Source organism: Symphalangus syndactylus, chromosome 22 (genome assembly GCF_028878055.3).
Source record: "Symphalangus syndactylus isolate Jambi chromosome 22, NHGRI_mSymSyn1-v2.1_pri, whole genome shotgun sequence".
In the NCBI taxonomy this organism is placed as follows: Eukaryota; Metazoa; Chordata; class Mammalia; order Primates; family Hylobatidae; genus Symphalangus; species Symphalangus syndactylus.
The window spans coordinates 26,928,501-26,952,433 of record NC_072444.2 but is presented as its reverse complement, the minus strand read 5'-3'; the positions used below and the strand labels follow the sequence as shown (position 1 = coordinate 26,952,433).

General features: G+C 44.9%; 2 protein-coding genes across 3 annotated transcripts in view; one reads left to right on the top strand and one right to left on the bottom strand.

The window, feature by feature from the left end:
- Positions 1–1,572: 1,572 nt before the first annotated feature.
- LZIC (leucine zipper and CTNNBIP1 domain containing) lies at positions 1,573–23,811 on the bottom strand. 2 transcript variants are annotated; one of them, XM_063632002.1, is made up of 8 exons: positions 23,598–23,811; positions 23,133–23,292; positions 17,719–17,827; positions 16,702–16,837; positions 15,139–15,237; positions 12,884–12,979; positions 11,997–12,078; positions 1,573–1,676 (listed from the first exon to the last, which is right to left on the bottom strand). In XM_063632002.1, the coding sequence occupies exons 3-8, from the start codon at positions 17,817–17,819 to the stop codon at positions 1,573–1,575; spliced, it is 618 nt and encodes a 205-aa protein (XP_063488072.1). In that variant the 5' UTR covers positions 17,820–17,827; positions 23,133–23,292; positions 23,598–23,811. The 2 variants fall into 2 exon arrangements, with proteins under 2 accessions (XP_063488072.1, XP_055117867.1); XM_055261892.2 differs by lacking the exons at positions 1,573–1,676; positions 23,598–23,811 and adding an exon at positions 9,091–10,257 and having other exon boundaries at positions 23,190–23,311.
- Positions 23,432–23,933, top strand: part of NMNAT1 (nicotinamide nucleotide adenylyltransferase 1) — a 50,171-nt gene continuing 49,669 nt past the window's right edge. The window contains exon 1 of the mRNA XM_055261891.1: positions 23,432–23,535. The gene's annotated coding sequence lies outside the window, so the exon portion shown is untranslated. The remainder of the gene's footprint in view (positions 23,536–23,933) is intronic.

Here is a 23,933-nt window from a genome sequence, read left to right as displayed (position 1 = left end):
TGTTCCCTTTCTTGCAGTCACTTCTGTGTAAACACAAGATGAGGTTCTTTCTGTCAGGGTTGGCTCTACCTGCCCCAAAATGCTCACTCTTCTTTTTTTTTGAAACCAGGTCTCACTCTGTCACCCAGGCTGGAGCACAGTGGCATGACCTCAGCGGACTGCAACCTCCGCCTCCCATGCTCAAGTGATCCTCCTACCTCAGCTTTGTGAGTAGCTGGGACTATAGGCTCATGCCACCACACCCAGCTAATTTCTGTATTTTTTTGTAGAGATGAGGATTTGCCATGTTGCCCAGGCTGGTCTCAACCTCCCGAGCTCAAGTGATCCAGCCCCCTAGGCTTCCCAAAGTGTTGGGATTACAGGCATGAGCCACCGCGCCCGGCCAGGAATGCACTCTCTTCAGCCAATTACTCTGAGGCTACCGGTTCTACAGTGGGTTCCAAATGAAAGAAGAGAAAGTCATAGCAGGTAGTCAAGTTGATGATGGATGGGTCTGGCATAATGCTTTGTACTCTCATTAATGTTGGGTTTTTGTTTGTTTTTTAGACGGCGTCTGGCTCTGTTGCCCAGGCTGGAGTGCAATGGTGCGATCTTGGCTCACTGCAACCTCCGCCTCCCTGGTTCAACCAATTCTCCTGCCTCAGTTTCCTGAGTAGCTGGGACTACGGGCATGTGCCACCATGCCCAGCTAATTTTTGTATTTTTAGTAGAGACAGGGTTTCTTTTTTGGGGTGGGGGGGACAGAGTCTTGCTCTGTCGCCAGGCTGGAGTGCAGTGGTGCGATCTCGGCTCACTGCAACCTCTGCCTCCCAGGTTCCAGTGATTCTCCTGCCTCAGCTTCCCAAGTAGCTGGGACTACAGGTGTGCACAACCACGCCCAGCTAATTTTTGTATTTTTAGTAGAGTTGGGGTTTCACCATGTTGGCCAGGATGGTCTCGATCCTCTGACCTCGTGATCCGCCCGCCTTGGCCTCCCAAAGTCCTGGGATTACAAGCATGAGCCACTGCGCCCGGCCAAGACAGGGTTTCACCTCGTTAGCCAGGATGGTCTCGATCTGCTGACCTCGTGGTCTGCCCACCTTGGCCTCCCAAAGTACTGGGATTACAGGCATGAGCCACCGTGCCTGGCCTTTTTTTGTTTTTTAATTTGAGATGGAGTCTCGGCTGGAGTGCAATGGCGCAATCTTGGCTCACTGCAACCTCTGCATCCCGGGTTGAAGCGATTCTCCTGCCTCAGCCTCCCAAGTAGCTGGGAATACAGGCGTGTGCCACCATGCCCAGCTAATTTTTGTATTTTTATTAGAGATGGGGTTTCACCATGTTGGCCAGGCTGGTCTCAAACTCCTGACCTCAGGTGATCCACCTGCCCCAGCCTCCGAAAGTGCTGGGATTACAGGCGTGAGCCACCACACCCGGCCTATACTCTCATTAATTTTTAGATGCAATTTATTATTTGAAGAGAAAAGAAAATCTCTGCCTTTCCCAAAAGCCCTGATTTCTTACATCATATTCTTGTGCTGGCGTTTAACTTGGGTTCATTCTTTGCTTCCATTCTTGCAGTTATGCGTGTGTTCACAGGTCCTGGATCTTTAACAGGAAGCTAATCTTGCTGGGGACATCAATATTTTTGCTGGGGTGTGAGTCTAGGGGGAATTTCATGTAACTTGGGGGCAGTCCTGGGGAGCGAAAGTGAACTATTTTTAGCTGACTTCAAGTGGAGGCAATTCACTTAAAGAATTCAAAGGCTTTAGCAATATCCTAGATTGACTTTAATGAGTAGCCTGAAATAGCTACAGGCTCCAGGGGGTAGACCGAACCTATTGAGGGCCTCTCCTAGGAGATAAAAAGGCGCTTACATAGCTTGCCTCATAAAGTAGTGTCAGCTTCTTCCCTGCCCCTAGCACAGTGCTCAGCATGGGAGCATTTCTGCTCATCTTATTAATTGGTGGCGAACTATAGACAGAACAGAAAGAGGCACTTATTTCACTAATATGCAGAAGAGCGTTCTTAGGAAAGAGAGGAAGGCAGGCTCACAGAGGAGGATGCAGGCAGGCCTCAAACAAGCATCCAGGTGACACTTAGGACTTTCTAAAACAGCTTTGAGTAGGCAATTTCCATTTAATTTCTTTTCAGAGTAGGAAACATATAGAAGCAGCATGCTAAAGGGGCTGCAGTGTCTGAAAAGGATAAAGGAACTAGTTTTAATTTGCCTTCCATTTCTGCTGCTGACACCCTACTGAGACAGACTATACTATTAACACATACATTCCCACCAACTCAATCACATTCTTTCATTAGAATGTCTTGGGCTATTATAAGATCTTTTTAGCACAACTTTTATGAGAAGGAAATATAACAGAAAAAGTAATTTACCTCATCTCCAGGAAAGGAAAAGACAGGAGTAACAGAATTGTAGGCTTTTTCCCACAGTTGGGACTCCCAGTTAATTTTATGATCTTCATTCCCATTATTTCAAATAGCAAGACCATGAATACACAGGCTTCCCTTGGTCAACCCAAATACAATGCCTCCATTTTATTTATTGTATTGTTTTTGAGATGGAGTCTTGCCTTGTCACTGAGGCGCGATCTTGGCTCACTGCAACCTCTGTCTCCCAGGATCAAGTGATTCTCCCTGCCTCAGCCTCCTGAGTAGCTGGGATTACAGGCATTTGCCACCACGCCCAGCTAATTTTTGTGGTTTTAGTAGAGACAGGGTTTCGCCATGTTGGCCAGGCTGATCTCGAACTCCTGACCTTAGGTGCTCAGCCTGCGTCAGCCTCCCAAAGTGCTGGGATTACAGGTGTGAGCCACTGCGCCTGGCCCAATGCTTCTATTTTATTTAGTATTCTTTATTTTATTTTATTTTTTTTTAGAGATGGGGTCTTGCTATAATGCCCAGGCTGGACTAGAACTCTAGGGCTCACGCAGTCCTTCTGCCTCAGCCTCGCAAGTATAGTATAGTATTTTTTAAATGCATATTTTAAGATTTTATGCCTTTCTGCTAGCATTGGGTCAAGAAAAAAAGAAAAAAGATTTTAAATATTTTGTGGCCAGGCGCAGTGGCTCACGCTTGTAATCCCAGCACTTTGGGAGGCCGAGGCGGGCGGATCACGAGGTCAGGAGATCGAGACCACGGTGAAACCCTGTCTCTACTAAAAATACAAAAAAAAAAAAATTAGCCGGGCATGGTGGTGAGCGCCTGTAGTCCCAGCTACTCGGAGAGGCTGAGGCAGGAGAATGGTGTGAACCCGGGAAGCGGAGCTTGCAGTGAGCCGAGACTGTGCCACTGCACTCCAGCCTGGGTGACAGAGCGAGACTCTGTCTCAAAAAAAAAAAAAAATATTTTGTGAAGTAGCATTATATTGCTTTTATTTATATTTATATTATTATTTTTTTTTGAGACAGAGTCTTGCTCTGTCACCCAGGCTAGAGTGCAATGGCACGATCTTGGCTCACTGCAACCTCTGCCTCCCGGGTTCAAGCATTCTCCCGCCTCAGCCTCCCGAGTAGCCGGGATTACAGGTGTGTGCCACCACGCCCGGCTAATTTTTGTATTTTTGTAGAGATGGGGTTTCACCATGTTGGCCAGGCTGGTCTCAAACTCCTGACCTCAGGTGATCCACCCACCTCAGCCTCCCAAAGTGCTGGGATTACAGGCGCCTGCCACCATGCCCAGCTAATTTTTCATATTTTTAGTAGACACAGGGTTCCCCCATTTTGGCCAGGCTGGTCTCGAACTCCTGACCTTGTGATCCACCTGTCTCGGCCTCCCAAAGTGCTGGGATTACAGGCGTGAGCCACTGTGCCCAGCCAATAGTTGTTTTTCATTGTTAGGTCAATTTAAGACACAACTTTCTCACTGTAAAACAAACCTCTACAGTGATGCCGCTATATATCTAAATGTATTAATGATAAAACAATTGTCTTATTTGGGGGAAAAAAAAAGGCTCTATCCAATATCCATTTTAGAAAATTTAACAAAAAAGAGACAATGTGTCTGGCACATATCAGCACTTAGTAAATTTCTGATGAAAAATTAAATGACCTCACAATCAGAGCAGGTAGCAGATAGAAACTTCCCCCACTCCTTCAAGGTAATTACTGAAACTTTTTCAGAAACATATATTCTTCTCTTCAATTTCAATACCTAATACCCACCAGGGAGATGCATATTTTGAGTTTTTCAAATCTAAACGGCCTTAATGTACACGATTTGTCCAGCACTTTAACAAATTAACCTGGCACAATTTATCTCCCACTCTGGCACAAGTAGTTCCATAGGAGGTCAGATGCACCTAGCTGGATTAGAGGTGCCACTGTTGCAGTCAGACTCCCTGAGGAGAGGCCCGTAGGGAGGAAGCACACATTTACAAAGGAAAGACATGATCACGTTGTCTTTCTGAGAATGAAAAGTGGATTTAGGTATGTCCATGTGTACTTTTTTTTTTTTTTTTGAGATGGAGTCTCGCTCTGTCACCCAGGCTGGAGTGCAGTGGTGCAACCTCGGCTCACTGCAAGCTCTGCCTCCCGGGTTCATGCCATTCTCCTGCCTCAGCCTCCCAAGTAGCTGGGACTACAGGTGCCCGCCACCACACCCAGCTAATTTTTTGTATTTTTTTTTTTTTAAGTAGAGATGGGGTTTCACCCTGTTAGCCAGGATGGTCTCAATCTCCTGACCTCATGATCTGCCCGCCTTGGCCTCCCAAAGTGCTGGGATTACAGGTGTGAGTCACTGTGCCTGGTCTCTTTTTTTTTTTTTTTTTTTTTTTTTTGAGATGGAGTCTCGCTCCGTTGCCCAGGCTGGAGTGCAGTGGCACAATCTCGGCTCACTGCAACCTCCACCTCCTGGGTTCAAGTGATTCTCCTGCCTCAGCCTCCCGAGTAGCTGGGACTACAGGCGCATGCCACCACACATGGCTAATTTTTGTATTTTTAGTAGAGATAGGGTTTCACTATGTTGGCCAGGCTGGTCTCGAACTCCTGACCTCAGGTGATCCACCCATCTCGGCTTCCTAAAGTGCTGGGATTACAGGTGTGAGCCACTGTATCCACCTCATGTGTACTCCACAGTATTTTCTGGCAGAGGAATAAACCACTCAAACTTCTGGGAGATGGTGTGAAAAGAAATGCTGCAAGGCTGAGGCTAAGGGATTGAGTTTGCCCTGTTTGCTCCAAAAGTAGAGAAATGCTCTTTTTCTGAGTAAATATGAAACAATATTTAAATAAATGAGTATAAACTCTGAGCACTATAAAACAAATCTAAGGTATAATTTGCCAAGACCTAGAAGAAACTCGATGTAAAATTTGAGATGCTAACAAAATTACCCCCCACCTTTCTTTTTTTCTGAGATAGTGTCTCGCTCGGTTGCCAAGGCTGGAGTGCAGTGGCACAGTCAAGGCTCACTGAAGCTTCAACCTCCTGGGTGCAGGCAATCCTCCCACCTCAGCCTCCCAAATAGCTGGTACCACAAACACACACCACCATGCCCAGCTAATTTTTACATTTTTTTTGTAGAGATGGTCTAGCTATTAATGTGTTGCCCAGGCTGGTCTCAAGCTCCTGGGCTCAAGCAATCCTTCCACCTCAGCTTCCCAAAGTGTTGATATTATAGGTGTAAGCCACCATGCCCAGCTTAAAATTACCTTTTTTTGAAAAAAGATAAAGTAGTAAATTACATTTTCTTTTTTTTTTTTTTTTTTTGAGACGGAGTCTTGCTCTGTCACCCAGGCTGGAGTGCAGTGGCGCGATCTCGGCTCACTGCAAGCTCCGCCTCCCGGGTTCACGCCATTCTCCTGCCCCAGCCTCCCGAGTAGCTGGGACTACAGGTGCCCACCACCACACCCGGCTAATTTTTTGTATTTTCAGTAGAGACAAGGTTTCACCGTGTTAGCCAGGATGTTCTCGATCTCGTGATCTACCTGCCTCCGCCTCTCAAAGTGCTGGGATTACAAGCGTGAGCCACGGCGCCCTGCCGACAGTTTTAATTTACATACTAATGCCGGAAAACATTTTGGAAGGCAAAGAAGAACATTCACTGGTCTTAGCAATAAATAGAATAAAAAAGAAAAACGTGGACAGAAAGGCGGTTGAAAGGCTCTAGGCAAAATGGTCTGGGTTTATTTTTTTCTATAATAATTTCAGATTATCCATCATTCACTGTAATAAGATACCATTTCAGTGGTGGAGTTGCATAGTCTTTTATTTTTCTAAAGATGACCATTCCATGTTTAATGTCTTCAGAGAAGATCTAAAAATCAAAGTTAACAACCCATTTGTCCCAACTCCAACTCTTCCTGGGAACAATTCCTCATTCTGTTACTTGATTTCTTCCTTTACCACCCACATAAAATATGTCTTACTGCTCACAGGATCAAAAGAAAACAAAACAAAACATTGAAACATCAGAATTGTTTAAAACATTAGATTTCACTCAATGGTCCAATTGGACACTTGCTCATTGGAACTTATTTCTGCTTCAGCTCTAGTTCTTTGAGAAATACAAGAATTCCTTTCACCAAAATATTAGCCTGACACAAGAATGTTGAAATGTTAGCTGCCTTAGCATTATTGCTGCCTATAATCTCCAAACATATCTGAACACCTAGAAGATTAAATGTGGCAAGAAGTGGAAGAGAAACACAGTTTATAAGTCATTTAATAACTATAATTGCATAGAATTTACTCACTTTTCAAATACTTATTCTGAATGAATACCAAATTTGTGAAACAAAATATATCCTATGGTGCTTAGAATGGTTGTTAAACGGTGAGTTAGTTTTCCAAGTAAAAACTTTACGTGCATTAACAGAGGGGAATGCACAATAATCCTATGAGGTAGGCCTTATTATCCTCATTGAATAGAAAAGGAGGCTCAAAAAGATTAAGTAACCCACAAAAAGTCACACAGCTATGACTGTCAGTGTCCTGTTGGGCACTGCAAACTAGGCCACTTTTAAAGTAAGATAATTTTAAATCAAGTACTCTTACAAAATGAACACATTAATGTGATAATTGACAAAATATTTCACTGACGCTGGACTTATAGAAAGTTTAAGGAAAACCAAGATTAAGGATTCCAGATTCAGATAAGTCTCCTTATCTTTTTTTTAGACAGGAGTCTCTCTTTGTCACCCAGTACAGTGGCGTGATCTCAGTTCACTGCAACCTCTGCCTCCCAGGTTCAGGTGATCCTCTGACCTCAGCCTCCTGAGTAGCTGGGACCACAGGCACACGCCATCACGCCTGGCTAATTTTTTTTTTTTTTTTTTTTTTTTTTAGAGCCAGGGTTTCACCATGTTGGCCAGGCTGGTCTCAAATTCTGAGTTCAGGTGATCCGCCCACCTCTGCCTCCCAGAGTTTTGAGATTACACGTGTGAGCCACTGTGCCAGGCATTAGGTTCCTTTCAAATACAAGATATTCCTAATTTTCCTGGTCTACTATTGCAGGGTAAGGGAAGAATCTTCTTCCTCTTTTGTTTTTTTTTTTTGAGACCATGTCTTGGTCTGTCACCCAGGCTAGAGTGCAGTGGTGCGATCTCGGCTCACCAAAACCTCTGCCTCCCAGGTTCGAGTGATTCTCCTGCCTCAGTCTCCCAAGTAGCTGAGACTACAGGCACCCGCCACTGTGCCTGGCTAATTTTTGTATTTTTGTAGAGATGGGGTTTCACTATGTTGGCCAGGCTGGTCTTGAGCTCCTTATCTTGTGATCCGCCTGCCTTGGCCTCCTGAAGTGCTGGGATTACAGGCGTGAGCCACTGTGCCTGGATGGTGGGAGAATCTTCTATGGCTTAAAAAAACAAATGTAGGCTGGGTGTGGTGGCTCAGGCCGGGTACAGTGGCTCACGCCTGTAATCATCCCAGCACTCTCGGAGGCTGAGGCGGGTGGATCACTTAAGGTCAGGAGTTCGAGACCAGCCTGACCAACATGGAGAAACCCCATCTCTACTAAAAACACAAAATTAGCCAAGTGTAGTGGTGCATGCCTTAATCCTAGCTACTAGGGAGGCTGAGGCAGGAGAATCGCTTGAACCTGGGAGGCAGAAGTTGTGGTGGGCCGAGATCACGCCATTGCACTCCAGCCTGGGCAACAGAGTGAAACTCCGTCTAAAAAAACAATGACAACAACAACACAACAACAAACGTAGCAATTCCATTCCTAGGTATACACCCAAAAGAATTGAAAATAGGTATTCAAACAAATATTTGTACACAAATGTTCACTGAAGCATTATTCACAATAGCCAAAAGAAAGAAACAACCGAAATCATCAACAGATACCAGATAAACAAAATATGATATCCATACAATGGAATATTATTTAGCCATAAAAAGGAATAAAGTACTGATACACGCTATAATGTTGGTTAACCTTGAAAATATGATGATGTCCCGGTGTGGCAGCTCACACCTATAATCCCGGCACTTTGGGAGGCCGAGGCAGTTGGATCACCTGAGGTCAGCTCAAGACCAGCTGGGCCAACATGGTGAAACCCTGTATCTACTAAAAGTACAAAAATTAGCCGGGCATGGGTGGTGGTACACACCAGTAATCCCAGCTACTTGGGAAGCTGAGGCAGGAGAATCTCTTGAACCCAGGAGGTGGAGGTTGAGATTGCGCCATTGCACTCAAGCCTAGGCAATAAGAGTGAAACTCTGTCTCAAAAAAAAAAAAAAAAAAGAAAAGAAAAGAAAATATTATGCTATTATGCTAAGTGAAAGAAGCCAGATACATAAAAAGGTCACATATCATATGATTCCATTTATATGAAATATCCAGAATAGGTAAATCCACAGAGACAGGGTGCAGATTAGTGGCTATTGTTAGCAGTCGGAGGAGAAGGGAATGGGGACTAACTGCTTAATAGGTATAGGGCCTCCTTTGGGGGTGATAAGAATGTTCTGGAACTAGAGAGTAGTGATGGTTGCACACCACTGTAGATGTTCTGCCAATGAATGGTACACTTTAGAATGGTGAATTTTATGATATATGAATTTCACCTCTTTTAAGTTCCAAATAAGGCATCAGTGTAGCAGAGGTCCTCTAATCTGTCTGGTTGGCAAAGCACCTAGTAGTTTACAGTACACAAGAAGCTTTAAAAATGCTTTTAATTTGTATAAAGTGCAAAGAAAAAGAATATCGAGAAGCACATGAAAGAATATAAAATGGCTAGAGCCTAAGAAATAAGCTAATATACACGCATAGGGACACATCTACATATTTGAGCATACAGAGACATGTAAATACTCAGGAGAGAAATTTGCTTTTCCTTATAACTTATTTTGTGTTTCTCCAAAACCTGAAGAATAGATAATAGCTGACAGTTACCCCCCTCTGAGTGTGACAAGAGGTCACACACAGGGAGGGCCTCTAGCTGCCATTTCTTATTGCTTCCCTGGTGAAACAACACAGGCGGCTAAGTCACTTTAGGAAACGCTCAACAGGGCTTCCATTGTTCCAACCTCAAAGATACAACGGGCCCCATTCATACAGACAGCTTACAGGCTGAGGGATGGTCCCTTAGTGTGCAGTCAACTTTTTATTGGGACACTGAATTTTCAAAAACACTGACTTGCACAAATAGTGTTAATTATTTTTTTTTAAATGGTACAGAAATAAAATTCAACAGGTACTAAACTGGGAGTCAGGACACCTGAGTCTTACCCTCAGCTCTCTGATGCGACTTTAAGCAAGTCACTTGCTCTTTCTGGACCTCAGTTCCCTTGTTTGTAAAAACAGAAATGATTTCTAAGATCACTCAGAACTCTAAAATTCTATGAACACTTATGAAGTCTATTGAGCTTGCGTCACTGTTCACTCCAATGAGTGGGGATAAGTTGTAAGCAGAAAAATATCATTACTTCACATCTTTTCATTCGCTATCAACACTTAAAAACAGCCTTAATAAAAATCAAGTCCACTTTGTTTTCTCTCTTAAACAGACAAATCATAATGAACAGAGTCCAGTAAGTCCCTCTGTCGCAACAAGTTCAGGATCACTCAAGCAGGTAACCCCACACAACACACAATGATGAAGAGCATAAACACAAGCCATAAGTATATTTTTATGTCGCTTTTTCTTAGGTTATTGATGCATTTCCAGAATCTCTTCATTTCTTTGCAATAACTGAAAACCCCCAGAAGAAAGACACCATTTACAGTAAGAGTGTGATCAACGTTACAAGCTTCTGCACCATGTCATTTTTTTGTTTTTTCAACCTCAAAACTTGCCAGAGCAAGAATTTTGTCTCCAGAGCCTAAGAAAAAAGACACATAATAAACAAAAAGATTATTTCAAGTACAGTTGAAATTCCTGGTAAAGTGGGAAAAAATCTATCATATAGATATTAAAACAGAAAATATAATTAGCCTCCATTATCAGTATATTAACCCCTGCATGTTCCCATTGCCATCCCAATTTCCTTCCCTCTGCACAAACAATCCAGCTACAAAGGGGGACTTATTAGTTATAAATCCTTATTCTAGGCCGGGCGCCGTGGCTCACGCCTGTAATCCCAGCACTTTGGGAGGCCGAGGCGGGCAGATCACGAGGTCAGGAGATCGAGACCACCCTGGCTAACACGGTGAAACCCCGTCTCTACTAAAAATACAAAAAATTAGCTGGGCGCAGTGGCAGGTGCCTGTAGTCCCAGCTACTTGCGGGGCTGAGGCAGGAGAATGGCATGAACCTGGGAGGCAGAGCTTGCAGTGAGCCAAGATCATGCCACTGCACTCCGGCCTGGGCGAAACAGCAAGACTCCGTCTCAAAAAAAAAAAAAAAAAAAATCCTTATTCTAGCTATGAAACATAATACGTAAAATTTAATTTATTTTTTATTTTTTATTTTTTGAGATGGAGTTTCGCTCGTCGCCCAGGCTGGAGTGCAGTGGTGCGATCTCTGCTCACTGCAACCTCCACCTCCTGGGTTCAAGCAATTATCCTTGCCTCAGCCTCCCTAATAGCTGGGATTACAGGCATGCGCCACCATGCCCAGCCAATTTTTGTGTTTTTGGTAGAGACGGGGATTCACCCTGTTGGCCAGGCTGGTCTCGAACTCCTGACCTCAGGTGATCCTTCCACCTACCCTCTCAAAGTGCTGGGATTACAGGCTTGAGCCACTGCACCTGGCCATAAAATTTATTTTAAAAAATTTCTGTGAAAAAAAAAAAAGAAAGAAGAAACATTTTTTCAGGGGAGACAGGTCTTGCTCTGTCACCCAGGCTGGAGTACAATGGCATGATCTTGGCTCACTGCATCCTCAAATGTCTGGGCTCAAGTGATCCTGCCTCAGCTTCTCAAGTAGGTAGAACTATAAGTGCATGCCACCACACCTAGCTAATTTTTTTTCTTTTTAATTTTGTTTATTTATTCATTTATTTATTTATTTGAGACGAGTCTCACTCTGTCACCCAGGCTGGAGTGCAGTGGTGCAATCTCGGCTCACAGCAAGCTCCGCCTCCTGGGTTCACACCATTCTCCTGCCTCAGCCTCCCAAGTAGCTGGGACTACAGGTGCCTCCCAGCATGCCCAGTTAATTTTTTGTATTTTTAGTAGTGACAGGGTTTCACCATGTTAGCCAGGATGGTCTCGATTTCCTGACCTCGTGGTCCACCCACCTCAGCCTCCCATAGTGCTGGGATTACAGGTGTGAGCCACCGCACCCAGCTCCGGCCTCCCTCTTTTTAATTTTGAAGACAAAAGGTCTCACCATGTTGCCCAGGCTGGTCTAGAACTCCTGGCCTCAAGCATATAATTTTAGTTTTCTGTTACAGTTACATCTACCTGACAAGCATTTTAAAAACATTAGGCTGCATTAGTTTATTTTTAATATTGGGAAATAAAACCAATACAATGGGTTTATAAAGAAAACAATTCTGGTTTCACTCTTAAACTCAAGAAAAGGTTATTATGTTATTTCAACCACACTCTCCATCAGTTTGTATGTAATATATGACAGTAGTATATGACCAGCTTTCAGAAATATGAGGGCACTCACCAAGGTCTGTAGAGACTTTCTCAAACTGGCTGAGTATAGCACCTGCATTTGCTGACAAGAAGGCCTCATCATCTGCAGTCAGCTAAACAAAATGAAACAAAGTCCAGTTGAGTGGGTAAATGTTACAGGTGGTTCTAGAAACCAGGTAAGAATGTCTTAGGAGGCTGAGCACAGTGGCTCACGCCTGTAATCCCTGCACTTTGGGAGGCAGAGGCGGGTGGATCACCTGAGGTCAGGAGTTTGAGACCAGCCTGACCAACATGATGAAACCCTGTTTCTATTAAAAATACAAAAAATCAGCTGGGCATGGTGGCGCATGCCTGTAATCCCAGCTACTCAGGAGGCTGAGGCAGTAGAATCGCCTGAACCTGGGAGGCAGAGGTTGCAGTGAGCTGAGATCAACCCACTGCACTCCAGCCTGGGCAACAAGGGCAAAACTCCGTCTCAAAAAAAAAAAAAGGTGGAGGGGAGGGCTGTTTGCGGTGGCTCACACCTGTAATCCCAGCTCTTCGGGAGGCCGATGTAATCCCAACACTTTGGGAGGCCGTGGCTGGTAGATCGCCTGAGGTCAGGAGTTCAAGACCAGCCTGGCCAACATGGTGAAACCCCATCTCTACTAAAAATACAAAAATTAGCCAGGCATAGTGGTGGGCACCTGTAATCCCAGCTACTCAGGAGGCTGAGGCAGGAGAATTGCTTGAACCCAGGAGCGGGAGGTTGTAGTGAGCTGAGATCGCACCATTGCACTCCAGCCTGGGCAACAAGAGCAAAACTCCGTCTCAGAAAAAAAAAAGAATGTCTTAGTACCACAAACTAGACCACAGATCAAGATGTTCTGTACCAAATAATTCATACTTTTTCTTTGTAACTAATATAAATACTGGTACCTTCTCTCCAAGTTTCCTGAGAGCTGTTAGTATCTCCACTTTCTGTTGAGTGTACAGGTCTCTTTCCAGCTTTCCTACCATCAGATCTCTATCCATCTAAAAATGTATGAATGCAAGACATATGTTACTTAAGTGAAAAACATTCCGTATATAAAATATAGCTTTTCAGGCCAGGCACAGTGGCTCACACCTGTAATCCCAACACTTTGGGAGGCTGAGGCGGGCGGATCACGAGGTCAGGAGACCCAGACCATCCTGGCTAACACGGTAAAACCCCATCTCTACTAAAAATACAAAAAAATTAGCCAGGCATGGTGGCGGGTGCCTGTAGTCCCAGCTACTCGGGAGGCTGAGGCCGGAGAATGGTGTGAACCCGGGAGGCGGAGCTTGCAGTGAGCTGAGATAGTGCCACTGCACTCCAGCTTGGGTGACAGAGCAAGACTCCGCCTCAAAAAAAAAAAAAAAAAAAAAAAAATATATATATATATATATATATACATAATAGCTTTTCAGACATACTTCTTAAAAATCCTCTAGCTGAGGCCGGGCATGGTGGCTCACGCTTGTAATCCCAGCACTTTGGGAGGCCGAGGCAGGTGGATCATGAGGTCAGGAGATCGAGACCACGGTGAAACCCTGTCTCTACTAAAAATACAAAAAATTAGCCGGGCGTGGTGGCGGGCGCCTGTAGTCCCAGCTATTCGGAGAGGCTGAGGCAGGAGAATGGCATGAACCTGGGAGGCGGAGCTTGCAGTGAGCCGAGATCGCGCCACTGCAGTCCAGCGTGGGTGAAAGAGCAAGACTCTGTCTCAAAAAAAAAAAAAAAAAAAAATCCTCTAGCTGATTAATATTATAAAGAACTACAGAAATAATCCAAGGCAAATATGATAGAAATGTTAAATGCAGTTCTAGTAAATCATCTAGTAAAATATCACCCTTCCATCAGAAACACTAATAGCATGTACTACACATTGGGAATATTCAAAGTACTTTTATGCATATTACTTCATTTAATCCTCATAACAACCATAAGAGGTAGGGACTATCTTTGTCACCTGTTTACAGACAGAGAAACCTAGGCACAAAGGGGATGAATAAAATAACTTGTCCAGGCTGGGTGCAGTGGCTCATGCCTGTAATCCCACCACTTTGGAAGGCTGAGGTAGGTGGATCGCTTGAGCTCAGGAGTTCAAGATCATCCTGGCCAACATGGTGAAACCCTGTCTCTATGAAAAATACAAAAATTAGTGGGGTGTGGTGGTGTGTGCCTGTGGGCCCAGCTACTTGAAGGGCTGAGATGGGAGACGCTTGAGCCCAGGAGACAGAGGCTGCAGTGAGTCGAGATTGCACTACTACACTGTGCCTGGGTGACAAAGTAAGACCCTGCCTCAAAAAAAAACAACAAAAACAACAACAACAACAACAAAACAAACAAAAGGCTAGGCACAGTGGCTCACATCTATAATCCCAACACTTTGGGAGGCAGAGGCGGGTAGATCACTTGAAGTTAGCAGCTCAAGACCAGCCTGGACAACATGGTAAAACCCCATTTCTACTAAAAATACAAAAATTAGCCAGGCGTGATGGCATGTGCCTGTAGTCCCAGCTACTCGGGAGGCTGAGGCAAGAGAATCACTTGAACCCAGAGGCAGAGGTTGTACTGAACCGAGATTGCGCCACTGCCCTCCAGCCTGGGCAACAGAACAAGACCCCATCTCAAAAAAAAAAAAAAAAAACATAAAAAACTTGTCACATACCTCAGTAGTGAAGCAGGGATTCAAATCCAGCCAGTCTGACCAAAGTCCATGCTCTGAATCACTATGCTACTGAATTGCCCATAGTTACAAATAATTTGGTAACTCTTAATTACATCCAAGCCTATAAACAGACTTCTGGAAGTATCAGGTTTACAAAAATATTTGAAATTCTTAGATGAGATAGGCTACACATGCATACAAGCAATGCTGCTAATTAATTCTCAATGTGATTTTAAGTTAGAGCTCCAGAAGTAAATGGTAAAACATTAAAGGTGGAGTCCAGGTAGAAGTGGTCAGTGGCAATTTAAACTGCCGTATACTGTTTAAAGCTCTGCATTCATTATCAACTATAATTGCTCAAAGTACTAATTTTGTCAGAAAATTGTTAGTTGTGGCCCTAAAATCACCTGGCAAATTTTTAAGCCATAGGACATCATAACGAATTGGCCTAGGAAATGAAAAACACACAGCAACCAAATCAATTTAAAGAAATTTTACCTCTGCTAACCTTGTCCGAAGCTGACCTGGTTGTTTCTTTGCAAACAATCTGATGACCTCTGGGGTTTTAAAGGCCTGGCTGATAGCTGCCTGAATAGCCTAGAAACACAAGGCAAAAACTAACCAAAACAGTCCAACAAATCAGCTATTACAATAACTGATTGACGGATCCTTAATCTTTACCAAGGTTTACTGGTTCCTGTCATGGAAGCAATTACACAACTAAATGAAGATCTGGAGGGATATGTTGTTATGTTGTTTATGCATAAACAGACACTCATCTAGAAGTTGCACCTTGGGAGGCCAAGGCAGGAGGATTGCTTGAGCCCATGAGTTTGAGACCAGCCTCGGAAATGTAGCAAGACCTCATCTCTAAAAAAAAAACTAAAGGCCAGGCACGGTGGCTCATACTTGTAATCCCAGCACTTTGGGAGGCCGAGGCAGACAGATCACCTGAGGTTGGGAGTTCAAGACCAGCCTGACCAACACGGAGAAACCATGTCTCTACTAAAAATACAAAATTAGCTAGGTATGGTGACGCATGCCTGTAATCCCAGCTACTCAGGAGGCTGAGGCAAGAGAATCACTTGAACCAGGGAGGTGGAGGTTGCGATAAGCCGAGATTGCACCATTGCACTCCAGCCTGGGCAACAAGAGTGAGACTCCTTCTCAAAAAAAAAAAAAAAAAATTAAAAAATAGCCAGGTGTGGTTGCGCATGCCGGTGGTCCTACCTACTTGGGGACTGAGGGTTGAAGAGCACCCCTGCACTCCAGCCTGAGTGACCCTGTCTCAAAAAAAAAAAAAAAAAAAAAAAAAAGAAGTTATACCCCAAACATGGTATATTTTCTAACAGAAATATACTTAAATTATTACTATTATTATTTTTTATTTAGAGATAGGGAACTCACTATGTTGCCCAGGCTGGTCTTGAACTCCTGGGCTCAAAGCAATCCTCCTGTATCATGCCTCAGCCTCTGGAGTAGCTGGGATTACAAGCAGGCACCACCACACCCGGCTTGAAATATACTTATAAAAAAGCTGGGTATGGTAGTTCATGCCTATAATATTTGGGAAGCTGAGGCAGGAGGATCACTTGAGCCCTGAAGGACAAGGCCGTAGTGAGCCATGATCGTGTCACTGCACTCCAGCCTGAGTGACAGAGAGAGACCCTGTCTCAAAAAAAAAAAAAAAAAAAAAAAGAACTGGCAGAACTGGCAGGGCATGGTGGCTCATATGCCTGTAATTGCAGCACTTTGGGAGGCCGAGGTAGGTAGATCACTTGAGGTCAGGAATTCAAAAACCAGCCTGGCCAACATGGTGACACCCCATCTCAACTAAAAATACAAAAATTAGCTGGGCATGGAGGCGGGCACCTGTAATCTCAGCTACTCTGGAGGCTGAGTAAGGAGAATCGCTTGAACCTGGGAGGTGGAGGTTGCAGTGAGCCAAGACTGCCCCACTGCACTCCAGCCTGGGCGACAGAGTAAGACTGCATCTCAAACAAAAACAAGAACAAACAAAAAAACAAAGTCTGTCCTCTGTCACCTATATGTTATACTTACCAGCTGCATTCCACTTAGTTCATCTACCAAAGTCATATTTCCAGACATAATTTTCTTCAGTGAATCATTAAATTCACTTAGTTGCTCCAGAGTTTCCTTTTTGGTTTCTTCATATTCATCTGTATCAAGTTCCTCTCTGAAGTAGGTGAACATCATGATATGGAAAAATAATAGAGTTCCAAGTGAAAAATGCAATCTTAGTACTTGTACATTAGAGAAAGGCTGAAGGGAAATATCAAAATGCTGACGGTGAATGTGTTCACATAGTAGTAGTAAGGGCATTTTCCTGCAATATGGTTACTTTGGTAAACATTTTTCTTTTACCAAAATGAGGCATACTTAAGAAACCACATAATAAGGCAGGGTGCCGTAGCTCACACCTGTAATCCCAGCACTTTGGAAGGCTGAGGTGGGCAGATTACCTGAGGTCAGGAGTTCGAGGCCAGCCTAGCCAACACGGTAAAACCCTGTCTCTACTAAAAATACAGAATTAGCCGGCCATGGTGGTGCATGCCTGTAATCCCAGCTACTCGGGAGGCTGAGGCAGGAGAATCGCTTGAACTTGGGAAGCGGAAGTTGCAGTGGGCTGAGATCTTGCCACTGCACTCCAGCCAGGGCAATACAAGACTGTGTCTCAAAAAAAAAAGCTGCAATGAACTGTTGTGGTCTTTTGTGCAGGTAAGGCTGAAACTACACGCCAGAAGTTCAAGTAGTACCTTCTTAGCCTGAAAGCAGGTAGGACTGATTTAAATACTAAAGACAAAGTAGGTGTTATTTCTACTTCAAGGAAGTTAAGTATTTTGCTCAAGTTCACATGCACTTAGTAGTTAACTGAATGACTTTCATTTCCCAGCCTTTATGACTCCAAAGCCTGCAATAAGTTTACTTCTCTAATAGACAAAGCACTGCAAAGAACACTACAGGGGAATGCAGAATCACACATGGGCCTGCATCCGTGGAGCCAGCTGCAGAAAAAAAGCCAGTTTCCAGCATAACAACATACAATTAAACTCTTACCTGCATTCATCCAGATCTTGTAATTGTTGCATGAGTCTATCCAACTGTTCTTCTAAATTCTGCTTTAATTTGCTTGTCTCTGTCTTTCCTCTGGAAGCCATTTTAATCTCTATGTGAAACAATAAACCCACATACCATATGAAATTAACATACCAGTGCAATTTTTTTAAGTTTTATTTTTTGTAGAGATAGTCTCACTATGTTGTCCAGGCTGGTCTCGAACTCCTGGCCTGAAGTGACCCTCCCATCTTGGACTCCCAAAGAGGTGGGATTATAGGCATAAGCCACCACACCCAGTCCTTAGTGCAATTAAAAATAGGCAGCTGCGGCCGGGCGCCAGTGGCTCAGGCCTGTAATCCCAACACTTTGGGAGGCCTAGGCGGGCAGATCACGAGGTCAAATCGATACTATCCTGGCTAACATGGTGAAACCCTGTCTCTACTAAAAATACAAAAAAGGCCAGATGCAGTGGCTCACGCCTGTAACCCTGGCACTTTTGGAAGCCGAGGTGGGTGGATCACCTGAGGTCAGGAGTTTAAGACCAGCCTGAGCAACATGGGGGAAACCCCATCTCTAAAGAAAAAAAAAAGGCCAGGCGCGGTGGCTCATGCCTGTAATCCCAGCACTTTGGGAGACTGAGGTGGGCGGATCATGAGGTCAGGAGATCAAGACCATCCTGGCTAACACAGTGAAACCCCGTCTCTACTAAAAATATAAAAAATCAGCCGGGCATGGTGGTGGGCGCCTGTAGTCCCAGCTACTTGGGAGGCTGAGGCAGGAGAATGGCGTAAACCTGGGAGGCAGAGCTTGCAGTGAGCCGAGATCACGCCACTGCACTCCTGCCTGGGCGACAGAGCAAGACTCAGGCTCAAAAAAAAAAAAAAATTACTGGGCGTGGTCGCACGTGCCTGTAGTCCCAGCTACTCGGGAGGCTGAGGCAGGAGAATCGCTTGAACTCGGGAGGCAGAGGTTGCAGTGTGCTGAGATCACGCCACTGCACTCCAGCCTGGGCAACAGAGTGAGACTACATCTCAGGAAAAAAAAAAAAAGGCAGCTGGGTGCACTGGCTCATGCATGTCTGTAATCTCAACACTTTGGGAGCCTGAGGTGGGAGGATTGCTTGAGCCCAGGAGTTTGAGACCAGCCTGGCCAATATAGTGAGACTTCATCTCTACAAAGAATAGACAATCTTAGCTAGGCATGGTGGGGGATGCGTCTAGTCCCAGCTACTCAGGAGGCTTAGGTTGGAGGACTGCTTGAGCCCAGGAATTTGAGGTTGCAGTGAGCCATGATCTTGCAACTCCACTCTGGCCTGGTTGACAGAGCGAGACCCTGACTAAAAAAAAAAAAAAAAAATAGGCTACACTCTTTCTTAGCTACAGGTATGTGAAAGATAGTTAAACAAAGAAAATCTTAATTTAGATATAAAAGTTTAAACTCATATAGTAATAACACCCCACAAAAATACCTGAAAGTCCTCTTTGACTTGACATATTAATTAGAAGTCTTCATTATTGGTCTATCTTACTCTAAACAAATTTGGTAAATGGAAATATATATATATGTAGATCAAATGTGACTTTGCCTCCTGAGTAGCTAGGATTACAGGTGTGCCACCACACCTGCCTTTTTTTGTTGTTGTTGTTATTTTTAGTAGAGATAGGGTTTCGCCATGTTGGCCTTCGCCTCCTAAAACGCTGGGATTACAGGCATGAGCCACTGTGTCCAGCCCTCAGGCAACAATTCTTGCTATTTACATTATTATGGCTTTATCACTGGTATATTTCGATAACTGATAATGACTTGCCTTTATTGTTTTCTCCTCCCCAAAATTCTTGGCTATTCTTGTGCACTTTCTCTTCTAGATGAATTTAGGAATCAGTCTGTCAAGTTTCATTAAATATCCTATCGACTGGGGCCAGGCATGGTGTCTCACACCTGTAATCCCAGCAGTTTAGGAGGCTGAGGCAGGCAGATCACTTGAGACCAGGAGTTACAGACCAGCCTGGCCAACACGGTGAAACCCCATCTCTACAATAAATTAAAAAATTAGCTGGGCATGGTGGTGTGTGCTTGTAGTCCCAGCTACTCGGCAGGCTGAGGTGGGAGAATCATCCAAGCCTCGGAGGCAGAGGCTGCAGTGAGCTGAGATTGTGACACTGCACTCCAGCTTGGCAGACAGAGTGAGACTCCTACTCAAAAAAAAAAAAAACCAAAAAAAAACCCACAAAACTTTCCAGGTAACTTATTAAAGCATGTTTTTTGTTTGTTTGTTTTGAGACGGAACCTTGCTCTGTCGCCCAAGCTGGAGTGCAGTGGCGCAATCTCAGCTCACTACAAGCTCTGCCTCCCGGGTTCACACCATTCTCCTGCCTCAGCTTCCTGAGTAGCTGGGACTACAGGCGCCTGCCACCACGCCCAGCTAATTTTTTCTGTATTTTTAGTAGAGACGGGGTTTCATCATGTTAACCAGGATGGTCTCGATCTCCTGACCACGTGATCTGCCCACCTCGGCCTCCCACAGTGCTGGGATTACAGGCATGAGCCACCGTGCCCGGCCTAGTTTTTGTGTATTTTTTTAGTAGAGACTGGGTTTCACCGTGTTAGCCAGGATGGTCTCGATCTCCTGACCTCGTGATCCGCCCGCCTTGGCCTCCCAAAGTGCTGGGATTACAGGCGTGAGCCACCGCACGCAGCATTAAAGCATGTTTTGTTTTCCTACACATAATGAAATCATTACCAGATGATTTTACATGTTTACTTCATTGGAGAGGATTCTTACAGTATATTCAAAATAAAATATAATGACAAAAAATTACTAATCTATTAAAATTGGCATAAGTCATCTATGATCATTAATGATATGCAAACATAAACAAGTATTATACCCAGAAGTGTAATTTATTATAGCTACATTTTATGTATAATAGTTTAGTGGATTTTTCCTGGAAATTGTCCATTTTAATTTTTCTCTTAAGTCTGTGGAATTTTCCAGTAAAAGTCGAGGCAAACCCAAGATGTAACTGACAATGTCTTTTCAGAGTTAGTTTCCGACAGTCTAACCACACTGGATGACTTGCTGTTCCAAAAATGTCATGCACTCTTTTGAGCCTGCATTTTTTCTTCTACCTATGAAGCCCAGTTCATTCATTCTTCAAAGTCTAGTTCAAGTGTCACCTTCTCTACAAGGTCTTCCTTGATTTCCTCCCAGTCACTAGGCTGTGAATTATCTGAGTAGGGATTTTAACTTTTCTTTCTTTTTCTCTTTCTTTCTCTCCCTTTCTCTCTTTCTTTTTTTTTTTTTTTTTTTTGAGACAGAGTCTCGCTCTGTCACCCGGGCTGGAGTGCAGTGGCGCAATCTCGGCTCACTGCAAGCTCCGCCTCCCGAGTTCACGCCATTCTCCTGCCTCAGCCTCCGAGTAGCTGGGACTACAGGCGCCCGCCACCGCGCCCGGCTAATTTTTTTGTATTTTTTAGTAGAGACGGGGTTTCACCGTGGTCTCGATCTCCTGACCTCGTGATCCGCTCGCCTCGGCCTCCCAAAGTGCTGGGATTACAAGCGTGAGCCACCGCGCCCGGCCACTCTCTTTCTTTTTTTTGATGGCATCTCACTGTCACCCAGGTGGAGTGCAGTGGCATGATCTCAGCTGACTGTAACCTCTGCCTCCTGGGTTCAAGTGACTCTTCTGCCTTGGTCTCCTGAGTAGCTGGGAATGTAGGTGCCCGCCACCACACTCAGCTGATTTTTGTACTTTTAGTAGAGATGAGGTTTCACCATGTTGGCCAGGCTGGTCTCAAACTCCTGACCTCAGGTGATCCACCCACCTCAGCCTCCCAAAATGCTGGGATTACAGGTGTGAGCTATCATGCCCAGCCTTTACCTTTTTTTTTTTTTTTTTTCGAGACGGAGTCTCACTCTGTCGCCAGGCTGGAGTACAGTGGCACAATCTCAGCTCACTGCAACCTCCGCTTCCCAGGTTGAAGAGATTCTCCTGCCTCAGCCTCCCAAGTAGCTGGGATTACAGGCACGCACTACCACGCCCAGCTAATTTTTGTATTTTTAGGAGAGACGGGTTTCACCATGTTGGCTAGGATGGTCTCGATCTCTTGCCCTCCTGATCTGCCCGCCTCCGCCTCCCAAAGTGCTGGGATTACAGGTGTGAGCCACTGCGCCCGGCTACCTTTTCTTTATACATCAGCATCCAGCACAATCTTGGGCAGACAAAAAGTGCTGAATAAATTACTTGTAGATGAATAATGAGAACTGATTGCTTCTTCTTTAGCATTCAAATCTTTTTTTTTAATTTTTTTTGAGACGGAGTCTCGCTCTGTCGCTCAGGCTGGAGTGCAGTGGTGTGATCTCAGCTCACTGCAACCTCTGCCTCCTGGGTTCAAGCGATTCTCCTGCCTCGGCCTCCCTAGTAGCTGAGATTATAGGTGCCTGCTACCACGCTCAGCTAATTTTTGTACTTTTAGTAGAGATAAGGTTTCACCATGTTGGCCAGGTTGGTCTCAAACTCCTGACTTTAGGTGACCCGCCTGTCTCAGCCTCTCAAAGTGTTGGGATTACAGGCGTGAGCCACCACACCCGGCCTTTACCTTTTCTTTATACACCAGGATCTAACACAATATTGGGCAGACAAAAAGTGCCGAATAAACAACTGGTAGATGAATAATGAGAATTGATTGCTTCTTCTTTAGCATTCAAAATTTTTTTTTTTTTTTTTGAGATGGAGTCTGGCTCTGTCGTCTAGGCTGGAGTGCAGTGGTGTGATCTCAGCTCACTGCAACCTCAGCCTCCTGGGTTCAAGCAATTCTTCTGCCTCAGCCTCTCCAGTAGCTGGGACTACCGGCATGCGTCATCATACCTGGCTAATTTTTGTATTTTTAGTAGAGATGGGGTTTCACCATGTTGTCCAGGAAAGTCTCGAACTCCTGACCTCTGGTGATCCACTTGCCTCAGTCTCCCAAAGTGATGGGATTACAGGCATGAGTCACCGCGCCCAGCTCAAATCTTACTCTCTATTTAGCACTTATTTCTGCCTTTAATTATATATGATTTTATTATAATACATTATCTCCTTCTCTGACTAAACTCTGGAGAACAGAATATGAGTCTGATTCCTCTCTCAGCTTTCTCAGTACCTAATACAGAATAGAACGTCGATAATTTGGTCACGTATATAAAGGCTCAACATATTTTAAGGAGCTAAAGCTATTCTGAATACATTTCAGTAAAAATGGGTGCACTTTAAAAGCCTTAACCTGGTACTACATTAGTTGAGATTTATCCCCGAAAGATTTAACTCGTTGGCACCACCTAGTAGTCACTAAATGTGGTGCACTTTTACGAAACTACAGAAACCGCTCTCAGACACTGTAATCTGGAGCGGAGGGTACTCATTCATGCTCACCTGTCTCTTAGTACTCTGATCTCTGCACAGTGCCGACCGGTCTCAAATTGCACAAACCTCCAGTTCTTGACGTTCCGAGTGTCATAAACTTGAGGAAAATGAAATTATTCATCAGGACTACAAAAGGCTCAAAGTTCAAACCACCTCGTGGTGGAGATGGCTGGAAAAAAGGAAACCATTAACAAGTAATTTTATTTGCTATATATAAACTTGCCCTAAGGCAGTCCAGATAATTTCCACTTGAGCAGCCTGAGACATCACGGGCGGGGGCACTTTCTCCCTCGACTGCGCCTACCGCAGCCTTTGCGAGGTTCTTCCCAGCGAGGCCGAGAAGGTCTTTACGGAAAACCCTGCATCCGGACACGCCTTGAGGGAAGGCGTCAAACCCAGAGGCATGGAAAAGGTAAGGGCGGAGAGCACGCCTCTTCCTGGCTGAAAGTGAGGAGGGTTTGGCCCAGAACCAACCGGACTAGGTGAAGAATCAGCTCTGGCCACCGCAACAAATCCCACCCCACGCTGGAACTTGAAGTCCGGCACGTAGGTCCCGCGGCGGCCGGGCTCTGCCGGGCTCCACCAGGCCCCAATTGCCACCAGAGGTAGCCGTAAACCCACGGTCCCCGAAACTCCTTCCGGGCCTCCCTGACAAAAACTGGGACAACCTCCTTAGGCCCCCGGGATCCCCCCCTGTGCCGCCTGCCCGCCCGCCAGTCCCAGAGTTTAGGGCCAGCGGCCCCGCCTACCTGAGGGCCCTGGCCTGGCGGACCGCGCCGCAGGAGCACTTCCGCTGGACGCACGTACTTC